Source organism: Crocuta crocuta, unplaced genomic scaffold, assembly GCF_008692635.1.
Source record: "Crocuta crocuta isolate KB4526 unplaced genomic scaffold, BGI_CrCroc_1.0 scaffold330, whole genome shotgun sequence".
Classification (NCBI taxonomy): Eukaryota; Metazoa; Chordata; class Mammalia; order Carnivora; family Hyaenidae; genus Crocuta; species Crocuta crocuta.
In genome coordinates this window covers 4391161-4405221 of record NW_027530521.1, presented here as the reverse complement: position 1 = coordinate 4405221, position 14061 = coordinate 4391161, and the positions used below count along the sequence as shown (strand labels likewise).

Sequence of the window (14061 nt, the reverse complement as noted above, 5' to 3'; positions counted from 1 at the left end):
GGTAGTGGGGACTCTGGGATAAAGGTACAGACTGGAGATATAAATTTGTTATTCACTGAAACATAGAATTAAAACCATGACACTAAAGAATACCATTTTTCTACAAAGTAGTGACAACCAGATGAACTTCTTAAGGTGCCAGAAGACAGTGAAGGAATAGCCTCAAAGTGCAAAGGGAAAACCAGTCAAACTAGAATTGTATAGTCTTTTAAAGCATCATTCAAGAGTAAGGGCGGGGCACCTGAGTGGCTCAGTTGGTTGGGCGTCCTACCTCGGCTCAGGTCATGATCTCAAGGTTCGTGGGTTCGAGCCCCGCATTGGACTCTGTGCTGACAGCTAGCTCAGAGCCTGGAGCCTGCTTCAAATTCTGTGTCTCCCTCTCTCTCTGACCCTCTCCTGTTCATGCTGTCTCTCTCTCTCTCTCTCTCTCTCTCAGAAATAAAATAAAACATTAAAAAAAATTAAAAAAAAAAAGAATGAGGGCAAAGCAAAGATGTTTTCTGACAATACAAAGACAGTTTACTTACCACAGACTCTCACTTTAAAGAAAATTAAAGATGTACCTCTGCAAAAAGTAAACCCAATAGACATGCGTAGGATATAAAATGATGAGTAAAAATACTAATGAAGAAGTTGCTAACTTTATTTATTTATTTGTGCTTTGAAAGGTAAAACTACATTAAATTAATATGTGGTTGGGTCGAGGTATGTTCAGTGATTAATTAAAGCTTGTTAGACTCTTCTGTCATGTTTATGAGAAGGTGAAAGTAACAATTAAAATCCTGTTGGAAAATTTACGGGCAAACATACTAAAAGTGTAAGAGCCTTGCTACCTTTCAAGTAGTCTTGCCAAAGGAAATATGAATCTAATCAAACCACTGTGTTTCCAGTGTCATTTGTTTTCAGTATAATAGGTTTCCTTTGTGATTCTGTATATTTTATTTTATGTATTTAAAAGATCTTTCTGAGAAGGGGTCTGCAGGTTTCATCAGACTGCTGAAGAAGTCTATGACACAGAAAAGTTAAGAACCCCTGGATCCTGCTATCAATATTTAGGAAATATACAAGACAAAGTAAGGGACATGCTTAATGAACCTAGGAGATGCAGTCAGTAAAATCCTATCAAGTGGCAAACTTCGCAGGACAAACGACCCAACTTTTTAAACAAATTAGAAAGATTTAAAAAGTTGGGGAGGGGGACTAGAGGAATTATCAGTAGATTAACAGACTTATACACAAATCAATCATTTTAGTTTGTGGATCTCAATTGGATTTTGTTTCAAACAGACTGTCTCTTTATTTGTGTTTCTTTAAAGTTATTTCCTTTTTTTTTTTTTTTTGAGAGAGAGAGCATGATGGGGCAAGGAGCAGAGTGGAGGGGGCGGGGAGAGAGAATCTTAAGCAGGCTCCACACCCAGCACAGAGCTCAAAGCAGGGCTCAAACCCACGACCCCAGGATCATGACCTGAGCTGAAACCAGGAGTTGGATGCTTAACCCACTGAGCCACCAAGGCCCCTCTCCTTTATTTTTAAGAGGGTTTTTGGTCAGTTTGTTTTTTGTGGGGTTAAAAAAAGAGTCAGACACTCAACTGACTGAGCTACCCAGGCACCCAAAAAACTGTATTTTTAAAAGAGGGAAGAAATAATTGGAAATTTGAGCACAGACTAGATATTTTGATATTCAGGAATTACTATTTTTTTACATGTGATCATGGTGTTATGGTTTTTTATTTTTCTAAAGAGTATCTTTCAGAAATATGCTAAAATATTTACCAATGAAAAACTTAACCAAAAGTAAGGGCAAGCACTAAAATAATGGGACTGCAATCTGTAGTTTCCAAACCTGCAAGTTAAGGGAAAATACAAGAAGAGAGGAGGGAATATAGAAAGTGTTGACAAGCACATGACAGGCAGGAAAAGAGGAAACAGCAGCAAAGAAAAAGAATGATAAACGTACCTGAAACTAATAGAACATTTTGTGTCAGCTACACTTGAATAATTAAAAAAAAAGAAAAAAGAAAAAGATTAACAGAAAATCCAAAATACAAAGGTTAAAATGAATTCAGATAGGTCAGCAATCATAGTATATGTATCAGATTAAACTTGCTGATTAAAACTCAGTCTGTCAGATTGGATTTCTTACTCAGTCCAGCTGTATGGTACATACAAGAAGTAACACGTAACACAAAGCCAGTGTTATAAATGGATGGAAAAAATATTCACTATGGAAATACTAAGTAGAAGAACGCTGTAATGGCAGTATTTATACAAATTCACAGTCCCTCATCTGAAATCACTGGGGTTATATATATAGTTAGAATACAGCCTTTTACCTTTTTTTTTTCATTTACAACTGTTATGGGTACAGATATTTGTCTTACATTGTACTGCCAGCAGATTCTGATCCCAAATTCCATATTTAAAGACAATAATATTTCTTTAGTGAAATGTGTGAATATTCATACTAAGAGGATAAAGACTAAAATGGCTTTTCATCAGGTTTTGCTACCACATACTGTTTAGTGCAAAATTCCATTTTCCATGGACCCCATCGTCATGACCTAAGCGAAGCACTCCACATCCTACCTCTATCATTTTCAGGGATTATGATTTCAACATATTAAATTTTAAGGGTAGGAAGGACACAAGCATTCAGACAGTAGCACTAAATATGAAAAAGTAAAGCTTTAAAACTTAAAAATAAGTATATATTAATATATTTATGACATTGGGATAGAGAAGGGCTCCTTAAATAACAGAAATCATAGTTAAGAAAACTAATTGATAGTTTGGACCATCTTAAAATTAAAAGCTTCTCTCTAGCAAGTGACACCATGAACAAAATTAAAACGTAAGTTATAAGCTGGGAGAAGATATTTGCACCATATAACTGAAGAATGAGTTTACACAATCACTCTTCACAAATTTCTACAAATCAGTGGAAAAGCACTAGGGAAAAAAAATAGGCCAACTCAGACAGTCAAGCCACAAAATATCTCATAAATATATGAAAATAGGCTTAATTACATTAATGATTGCATTAGTTAAGATAGTCTGCATTTTACAGTGTATGTCAAGTTTTGCACTGACAACAAACAGTCCCAAAAATCTCAGTGCTATTTCATGGAGGAAGGTGGAGGCTCAAGGAAGAATAACCAAATATACAAGCCCATTTAAAATTTCTACCTAGAAATGATATCATTCCGGGGTGCCTGATGGCTTAGTCAGTTGAGTGTCTAACTCTTGATTTCAGCTCATTTCATGATCTAAGCCCCACATTGGGCTGTGCTCTGACAGCGCAAAACCTGCTTGAGATTCTCTCCCTCTCTCTCTGCCCCTCCCTCACTCATGCTTTCTCTCTCTTAATATAAAATAAACTTAAAAAAAAAAAAAAGAATTTCTACTCACATTCCATTGTCCAGATCAAGTCACATGGCCAAGCTTGAAGTCATAGGGAAGTACAGTACAGTTTACCTACCAGAAAAGAGTGGGGAGGGATGGTGTAAGTGGAAACAGATCATTTAGTAACATCCTAGTAATCTTAATGGTTTAAAGCAATAAGATCGTATTAAATGTGACTCTGGTCCAAAAGCCAGAACTCAAGCTGATACAACAGCTACTATCTAGAATATTTCTGTTCTCAGTACCTGAGGGAAAAGAACATATACTGGCTGTAAAGATGCTTCCCTCCGGAAGGTTTAATGGCACTTCTCATGTTACATTTGTCAAAATAAGTCATACTGGCCATGTATGAGTCCAGCAGAGCAGTGATGTAGAGTCCTTTGTGAGGAGGTGCCGCAAGTTCATTAGTAGTAATACAGTCTACTCCAGTTCATACCATCAAATTGACATAAATTAGCAAGTGTGCTGTTGGTAAGTTTGTGGCGATATTATGGGTATTACCATAACCTGTTGGTAGAATTCTAATGGTTATAATAACTTTGAAAAGCAGATTGGCAGTGTCTAAATAAAACTGAAAATGTGCATTTCATATGACCCCTGCATCCCATATTTTTACCCCTGCTGGAACTTTTACACATGCATAGAAGGAAACTTAGATCACAGCATTTTTTTTTTCGTTTTTTTTTTTTTAATTTTTTTTTTAAATTTTTATTTATTTCTAGGGGAGAGAGAGAGACAGCGTGAGCAGGGGAGGGTCAGAGAGAGAGGGAGTCACAGACTGAAACAGGCTCCAGGCTCTGAGCTGGCAGTCAGCACAGAGCCCGACGCGGGGCCCGAACCCACGAACCGCGAGATCATGACCTAAGCGAAAGTCGGACGCTTAACCGACTAAGCCACCCAGGCGCCCCTAGATCACAGCATTTTTAATAGCAATAAGATAAAGAAGCAATGTCGTTTACAGAAAAATAGGCAAATACATTTTTATACATCTGTTTAATTGAAGAGTTTAAAACTGTACTGATTGTACATAAATCCTAAAAACATAAAGTTAAAAAATAATTTTTAGAATGATACATTTAGATGATTTTTTTATTTATATTTATATTGAGATGATATTTACATAAAAGTTTCAAACTTGCAAAGCAATGCTATATGTTGATTTGGAGCATATATATGTATATAAAGTAATATTTTAAGAGAATAAGGGTAAATAGTAATATTTTATAAAGACACAGAAATGATATATCAAACAAATTCAGGACAGTGGTGAGAGAGAGGAATTTTGAAGAAATAAAGAGGGGTTTCAACTACTTTTTTTCCCTTTTAAAAAATCTGAAGTGAGTATGGCAAATGCTATATGATCGATGTGGGTGGTGAAAACATGGGTTTTATGTAATTCCTCTGTATGTTTCAGAAAAAAATTGTGAGTAGCAGGACTTCACCTGGAGAATAGGGCATTAGGGGAAGTTATTCCAGGTGGCAGTATGGACATGCTAGATATCCTGAAGATCTGAAATATGATGTGTTTGGGCAGTTCAAGGTAGTTTTAATTGCTGAGCCATTCTGTGCCAGGGAAGTTAAATTGATAGATGCAGTTAATTTTTTAATTTTATTTTTATAAAGTTGGCTTCACACCCAGTGTGGGGCTTGAACTCCCAACCCTGAGATCAAGAGTTGCATGCTCTACCAACTAAGCCAGCCAGCACCCCAAGAGATGCAGTTTCATAGGTAGTCAGAGATCATATTATGAAGATATTCCAGTGCCATTAATGTAAATGTTATTTTCTGTTACTTTCTGTGTATCGACACCTGTTTAGAGAAGCTTATTTAGGTTGTCAACTAATTAATCCCCCTTTATCCACAATTTTACTTTCTGTGGTTTCAGTTACCTGCGGGTCACCTGTGGTCCAGAAGCAGATGATCCTCTTTTTGACCTATTGTCAGAAGGTCGCTAATAGTCTGACACTTTGTCAAAATGCCTACGTCGTTCACCTTACTTCATCTTACCATGTAGGCATTTTATTACCTCACAGTATCACAAGGATGAATACACTGCAAGCAGATATTTTGAGAGACCACAGTCACATAACTTTTATCATAGTGTATTGTTAGAATTATTGTATTTTATTATTAGTTATCGTTAATCTCTTCCTGGGCTTAATTTATAAATTAAACTTTATTATAGGTATATATGTACAGGAAAAAACATATATTGGGTTGGTACTGTCCACGGTTTGAGGCACCCACTGGGAGTCTTAGGACATACTCTTGCAGATAAGAGGGTACTATTGTGCTCAGAATCCTTGTCTTCATAGAGGATTCTGACTTCAGCACATTAAATTCTCCATTCTCTTACGTGGTATCTAGATTGAAATAATAAAAAAATCTCTCGGAGTCCCGCTCCGGCTGGGTCCAGGGGTCCCTGAAGGATGGACGGTGTCAGCGAGGGAGTGATGAGAGAGGCCCGAGATTCTTTCTGGTCACCAGCCAGGCCTCCCTGCACTGTCTGAGACTCAACTTTATTTTATGACTTAGTGTTTGGGGGACGGCACAGGAGTGGCATTCTGATGGTAAATCCCTTGATCAGTAAAGGTTCTCCAGAACATTGATATGTAGAAGTATGGGGAACAGCCCAGACGTGGCAAAGGTATAGTAATGGCAAAAGTTAGGCTCATCGCTTAATAGGAAGTATTAAGAAAAAAAGGTCTTTCAGGTAAGCAATGTTGTTCCCATAACCACAAAAGAAGAAGTTATTTTAGTAAGTTCCTTCAAAAAGTACAATCAGCATATCAAAGTCAGAATGAATCACTCCTAATATCAATTAACAAGGTGACTTTGGGGGTTGGTACTCAAGCCGAAATAACTGGGTGTGGGTGGATATCGGGGTCACCATCTGACGGCAAGAGCCCGTGCAACTTACCTTAACCTCATAAGGAGTTTTCTCAACCTATGAGTTCAGAAACTGCTCCCAACAAAAATCCATTATGTTCTTACTATCTTCTCAACAGAAGCAATTAGTTGCTCAAAAAATTCACATAGAAGAGAATGAGGACAGAGATACAGGACTGGAACAGAGACATAATAAAGAAGATCCAGACTGCATCAAAGCCAAGGTGCCCTTAGGAGACCTGGATCTCTATGATGGCACATATATAACTTTGGAAAGCAAAGACATCAGGTAAAAGAAATTCTCTTTCCAAAAATAAAAGTAACATTTTCCCGAACAGAACTTTCTCAAATCAATGAATTATCTAATGAGAATAAGCTTCGATCACAAATGAGTTTATTGAAATTTGAAATTTCAAGATACATCACGTGTAGAATTCTTAAAGACTGATTTAAAATATTGAATCCCACAGAAGATTGAACAACTTATAGTAAAAGAAATACAAATGGCTGATAAACATGTGTAAAACATATCTCTCAGTTCTGATCAAAGAAGTACAAATTAAAACATTTAAATTGTTTTCACCTATCAAATTGGAAAATATATTTAAAAATCAGTAACTGGTAAAAATGTAGAGAGGCCATCAACAGAAATGTAAAATGGTTTAATATTTCTAGAAAGAATTTTTAAAAGCTTTTAAAAAGTCCCGTGATTTTAACATTCTTTGTTATACCTACTATTTTCTAACTCTTGATTTATCTCCTTTACGTTGAACTCCCAAAATATGGACTCCAGCAGTCACAGGGTGAAAAAGTCTGACTGCTGACTCATACTGGTTGTAAAGTTGGGATGCTATGAGAATGATTCCATTGGGGGAAAATCAGACATTTTTTCATATTTCATTCATTCATTCATTCATTCATTGCTCCCGGCTTCTTCATTTTAGCCCTGAAGATTATATAGACACAGAATCTCCTGTCCCTCCAGACCCTGAGCAACCTGATTGTACCAAAATTCTAGAACTTCCATATAGTATACATGCTTTTCAGCACCTGCGAGTAAGTAGAGAGATTTGGGATCTTGTTTTCTACATTTTTTTCTGTAACTTACTCTCTTACTTGTAAATATTCTTTTTACTTCTTCTCTTCCAAACAGCTTTATAATTTTGTGAACATCTCCTATTTCTTAAAATGCCTTTAATAAATGCTATAATACACTGAGTTACTTGTGAGCTTTTGTCTTATGATCTCCTTTTTCTGTTTTGTCTTTTTCAATTTTTTCTTCTTCAGGGTGTACAAGAAAGAGTTAATCTTTCTGCACCTCTATTACCTAAAGAAGATCCAATCTTCACATATTTATCTAAACGACTGGGAAGAAGTATAGATGACATAGGCCACCTCATCCATGAAGGCCTGCAGAAGGTAAGTCCTCAGTGACTGAGAGAGCTGGAGGCTATGCATAGAAGGTCTTTTTTTCTTTAGAAAATAACCTGTCTAGATCATTTGTCTTTAGAGAGTGGTTCTTTTATTCTAAGATTTTTTAAAGATTATTTTATTAAGTAATAATTATTACTATTTTAATAGTTTAGTAATTTATCTGTACATATTCATATTTAATATTAATAGTTTAATAATATAAATTATTAAATGATTTCTTATTATCATTAAGATTATTTTTATTTTAATTAAGATTTAAGATTATTTTTTACTTATTTTGAGAGTGAGAACGTATGCACGCCTGCGGGGAAGGGGAAGAGAGACTAAGCCACCCAAGTGCCCTCAAAATAACTACTTTTTTAAAAAATTGTTTTTAATGTGTAATTACTTTTGAGAGAGAGAGTGAGAGAGACAGAGTTAGAGAGCCAGTGGCTTAGGGGCAGAGAGATGGAGACCCAGAATCTGAAAAAGGCTCCAGGCTCTGAGCTGTCAGCACAGAGCCAGATCCAGGGCTCTAACTCATGAGCCGTGATATCATGACTTGAGCCATGAAGTCGAGTGCTTAGCCAACTGAGCCACNACCGCGAGATCATGACCTAAGCGAAAGTCGGACGCTTAACCGACTAAGCCACCCAGGCGCCCCTTTAATAACTATTTTTAAAAGAAAACAATTTGTCCTTGTAAAAAAATTCAGACTTTATAAAAATATAAAAGAGGGGGGAAAACTCAGTTAATTACTGTTTTATAATGGTGTTCTGGACCTTTATTTTTATACATCTTTATAGTTAAAACAGTTATTTTCATAAAATAAATTTTTAATAGTGGAATTCTGAGCATCAAAGTTTAATCATTTATTTAAGGTCTTTTACATAAATGTCGTCACACTGTCCCCCAGAAATGCTGTAGTCACTTAACTTTTCTGCAGTTAATATACAGTGTAGCCAACAATGAGTGTTGGCATACTCTTTAATCTGTGCCAATTTGTAAAAGGAAAATTTGAATCTCTTTTATTTCTATTCTTTGATAATTAGCCATTGTTTCCTATTTCTGAATTATCTGTTAATGTTTTTGGCCCACGTTCTCTTGTGTTTTTGTCTTTCTTTTTAGATTTTTTAGGAGCTCTTTACATATTAAAGATATTAATCAATGGGCGTTACATGTATTTTTCTCAGTTTATCTTAAACTTTTTTAAAAAACTTAATGCCTTTTTAAAAAACTTAATTTGACTGTTCTTGCAGTGCTGAGTTTGAAATTTCTCTACATGGGCTTAAACTTATTTACACTGAATTTTTTGTTATGGTCCAGTTCAGTATTTTGACCTCTGTGTGGTTAAGATTTAGGGTATGTTATGAGATGAAAATCTAAGCCACAAAAGAAGCAAACCTACCTGAATTTGTTCAAGTTCACTAAATAATCCACATATTACTCTTTACTGAAGACATAATTTTTAGCACTATTGGTTTCCTTTAGATTGTGAACACACATGACAGAAGAACAAATAAAAGGGGCACCTAGCTGGCTCAGTGGGTAAAATGTGTGACTCTTAATCTTGGGATTGTGGGGTTCGAACCCCACATTAGGTGTAGACGTTACTTGAAAATAAAAAATCTTAAAAATTTTTCATCTTTTACGAAAACATAAGCCTGTCATTTGCTTACATATGTACCTTCATGCAGATATTAAATAGGAAACTTTGTTAATTTCAGGAATTTCATGTTAGAACAACTGGCATTTCTTTTTTTTTTTTTTCTAATAGTTTATTGTCAAATTAGTTTCCACTTTTTTTTTTCCTTTTTTTTTTTCCTAATAGTTTATTGTCAAATTAGTTTCCACAACAACTGGCATTTCTAAGTAGGTTAGGTCCTGACTTCTGAAATCCTGAAATAGGAACCAATAAGTTGTGTCCACTCTGTGGGCTTTCAGCATGATTCAACCCTTGGAGCAGTAGCTTGGAATTGAATAGTCTCTCTGTGGAGATGACACCTTAATGCATTTTGCTCAGCTGATGATCAGGAGGCTCTTTGGGCAGGTGTAGTTTATTTGTCCTTCGTCCCCTGCTTTATGACTGCTGTAATGTCTTCATCTGAAGTTTCAGAAGAGACAGAATAGGAAAGGTGCTCATTTTGAACATTCTCAATCGAAGAAAGTATGTTGAGTTGCATTTGATTGTCATTTTATTTGTTTAATCTCTAGAATTCTTCCTCATGGGTACTGTATAACATGGCTTCATTTTACTGGAGAATAAAGAATGAGCCGTATCAGGTAGTGGAATGTGCCATGCGAGCACTTCACTTCTCTTCCAGGTAAGGTTTTTCCCTTTCTGGACTGCCTGAGTCTCCACATAACTCAGGACTGTTACAGAAACAATGCATAGGAAAACAATATGAAGAAGCATTCTTTTATACTTAGACTCTCATCTGTCTATGTTTAAAAAATTCATTCCCATCACCAAAAAAAAAGACCAATGTCAGAGTTCACAGTTCAATATATTCTTTGTTCAAAGTTCAAGAATATTCTTCTGATTTCCATTAAGGAAAAAATATATTATGCAGACCCCCTCTGATTCACTTGAGACTTGAATATAAGGACCCTGCCTGGGGGAATTAGCATAAATTACATTTTTCTCAAAGCAAATAGTAAGCCCTAAATATATTTTAAAATTATAAAATATCTGCCAGACCTTATTTTTGTGGCAAAATTTGGAGCTATCAGATTGAATAAGCACCATCAGTTATGTAAAGATGAAACAGTATAATTTTCTTAAATTATTTTCTCCATCTATTAGTATACTCAAAGTTAAGTTCAATAACTTCAAATGTAATTTTCCCTTGTCAAATATTTATACATAATCATGGAGCACATGCTTCTTTCCTAACATTTTATTACACCTGTCCTTCTCTTTTAGGCACAATAAAGACATTGCCCTGGTCAACCTGGCAAATGTTCTGCACAGAGCTCACTTCTCTGCAGATGCTGCTGTTGTGGTCCACGCAGCTCTGGATGACAGTGACTTCTTCACCAGCTATTACACTTTGGGAAATATATACGCAGTAAATACAACGTTTTTCTTTTCATAAGCCAAACCAGTTGCTATTTTCTTTTCTTTTTTAAAAAATTTATTTTCAATTAAAAATTACCTTTTTCCTTCCTCTTTTGGTCTGAACAAGGAAAAGGAAATGGAAATGAAGAAATTAGGGGGGAAAAAACCTCAACACAATAATGTATCATAATTGTCTTAGCCCCTGGACAAAAAAGAAAAATAACTAAATTGATTGGAATATTAAATTCCTGCCGAGTACACCTCTTAAGATAATTATACTTTCTAGTTAAGTGATCTTATAGCGTATCTTATGTTGTAGATTTGTTCATTGATCAAAAATAACGGTCACTGTAGAAGATATAAGTGTGAGCTCATAAATCATTAGGAGATTTGGACAGATGCATCCAGGCGGTAGCTAACATTTTTCCTCGTGTGTGTGTGTGTGCGCGCGCGCGCACACGTGTGTGTATGTGTGTGTGTGTGTTTGTCTCTTCAGATGCTGGGGGAGTATAACCACTCAGTGCTCTGTTATGACCATGCTCTGCAAGCCAAACCTGGGTTTGAGCAAGCTATAAAGAGGAAGCATGCTGTCCTGTGTCAGCAAAAACTCGAGCAGAAATTGGAAGCTCAACATAGGTAATTGGAAGAGACTGTCTCCCTGAAGCCCTAAGTTAGACCTGTGTAGGGTGATGTCAGTGTTAATTTGTTCATTAGAATTAAGAAAAACCTCTTCATTACTGCTAGTCCTGTCCCTTTTCTTCAGGTTTAGGAGGCTCAGCACAATTCAGAGGTTTTGTAGAGGAATCTTTAATGGCATGAATTCCAGGAACTAGAGAATCTTTACAGTAAATTTGTCATTTAGATCCATACACTTTTGACCATCAATTGCTTTTATGAAGTCAGATGAATTGAGTTCCTCCCAAATGCTCAGTAACTCTATTATGTTTTCATTTCCATCGAATGCATTGTCAGTAAAATCACTTGCATATGCTGTATTTGATCGTTCTCCCCTTTAGCTTCCCTGTTGGATTATTGTTAAGTTAGTTAAGTGATGTCGAGAAACATTATTTGGCCCATATTTTCATCAGATTTCTATAAATTGTACAGTAATGAAATTCTATTGTAGCTGGTCCTTGCAGTATACTTAATTTAAAAAAGGTATTCAGTTCCATAAATAGTAGGGCCAGTTAGGAAACTTCACATAACTCAAAGTGAATCATTCTTCTCTTACAAAAGAGAACATTGAGGCTACTTTGATTATCAGAGAATTAAATGGAGAACTGGAACACCTTAAACTACTGTATTTGGTTGTTTTCTAGTCAATTTAAAGCAAAGTGTGGTGAAAAGGAAGGAATGACTGCTTACTTGTTTACACTTGGACTTCTGTTATACCTGTTCAGAACTTGTCCCGGCTGAGTGAATTGGTTCTCTCTTACACAGTCCGTATAGCTCCTAAATCTCCATATGTTACAGTATAATAGGTAGAAAGGTTTTTATGAATAAATGTAATCAGGCAGCTGATTTATTGATACCAAGTAGTAGAAAATATTTCTTTCTAAGCCAGGCTTCTGTGGTTTTTCCCAAAATCCACTAACCCAAGGAACTAGAGTTCAAGGGCTAGGTGCTGTTGGCCCTTTCTCTTAACCTTGTCTTCATGCGGAATCAAAAAAGATGAAAAGGAAGCTTTGAAAATGGGTGATGGGCATGGAGGAGGGCACTTGATGGGATGAGCACTGGGTGTTATATGGAAACCAACTTGACAATAAACTATAATAAAAAAAAAAAGGCTTTGAATGTCAGTGGAAATAACACAGGCTTTGTGGAGGCAAGTAGTAGTTGAGATGTTAAATTTTGTAGTATATTGTCATAGATCTTTTGGGTACCTGAATTGTCCCAACATACCATTTAATGTTGGGATAGTTATATTCAAGGGAAGAATTTTGCAGCCATCTTTTAACCCCCAAGGTTTAACAGAATGACAGATTTATTTTTACCCCATTATATTTTTACTGGTTACACTGGTTGTAAGTTAAAAGGAAAAAAAAACTTTAAGCAAAAAAAAAAAAATAGCAATTATTGATGATGACCATAAAATCTATTCAGTAAGTGGGTTTAAATTTAAATTTAGTTTTAAAGCTCTATAACTTTTTCCTGGTGTTAAAAAATGTTAAGATCCCTCCAGAGAACACTGAATGAGTTGAAAGAATACCAAAAACAGCATGACCACTACCTGAGACAGCAGGAGATCTTAGAAAAACATAAGCTGATTCAGGAGGAGCAAATCTTAAGAAATATCATCCATGAGACACAAATGGCAAAAGAGGCACAATTAGGTAAGTATTGATTCCAAATAATTGAAGACAGGTTAGAAAGTTCACTTCTAGCATGTTCTGCGTTCATAACTTTTGTGTAGCCTGAACGTAGTATAAAGTTGTGCTTTATGACTTCCCTCAGTCTTAAAATTGAGTCATCATAGTGGGTATACCAGCAGGCCTGGGGAGCTGGTTTGGTCTCTAGCTTTTTTAAAATTAACATTTTAAAGTAAAAAATCTTTTAGATCCTAGAAATCTTAACAACAGTTGTTTGGCCAATTTGATGCTGTCTAAATTCAGTATGCATGCCAGTCTCTTGGAGATCTCTTTGAAATGCAGGTTCTGATCAGTAGGTCTGAGATAGGACCCGAGAGTCTGTATTTCTAACAAGCTCCTCCTCTTGGATGTCTATTGCTGCTGGTCTGAAAACACTGTAATGTGGCCATAGCCTCATATCAAGTAAACACAAGCCGGACACACCCTAGAAACAAAGCATCCTGGGGCGCCTGGGTGGCTCAGTAGGTTAGGCGTCTGACTTCAGCTCAGGTCATGATCTCACGGTTCATGGGTTTGAGCCCCGCGTTGGGCTCTGTGCTGACAGCCAGCTCAGAGCCTGGAGCCTGTTTCAGGTTCTGTATATCCCTGTCTCTCTGACTCTCCCCTGCTCGCTCTCGTGCGCTCTCTCTCTCTCTCTCTCTCTCTCTCTCTCTCAATCTCTCTTTCTCTCTCTCCCCCTCCCCCTCTCCCCCCCAGAAATAAATAAAAAATGTTAAAAAAATTTTTTTTTAAAACATAAAACAAAGCATCCACACATTCCAGCCAGCACAAACTAACCTTGCTCCCTGTTTTAGTATACGTGCTGCCGAAGCGAGCACTAACCTTGCTCCCTTAAAAACAAGTGTTTTATTTTAAAAGTAAGATTTTAGACTAATATTTGTCTTAAGTAGGAATTCTTAACATGGGTCAATAGATTATTTTCAGGGG

At 36.2% G+C, this 14061-nt stretch overlaps 1 protein-coding gene across 2 annotated transcripts in view; it reads left to right on the top strand.

Moving 5' to 3' along the window:
• TTC17 (tetratricopeptide repeat domain 17) overlaps positions 1–14061 on the top strand; it is a 123516-nt gene that overhangs the window by 24162 nt on the left and 85293 nt on the right. For both annotated transcript variants that reach the window (XM_077767469.1, XM_077767468.1), the window contains exons 3-9: positions 6411–6580; positions 7236–7347; positions 7579–7710; positions 9919–10028; positions 10631–10775; positions 11262–11401; positions 12938–13098. In XM_077767469.1, coding sequence (XP_077623595.1) covers positions 6411–6580; positions 7236–7347; positions 7579–7710; positions 9919–10028; positions 10631–10775; positions 11262–11401; positions 12938–13098 — 970 coding nt within the window. The remainder of the gene's footprint in view (positions 1–6410; positions 6581–7235; positions 7348–7578; positions 7711–9918; positions 10029–10630; positions 10776–11261; positions 11402–12937; positions 13099–14061) is intronic.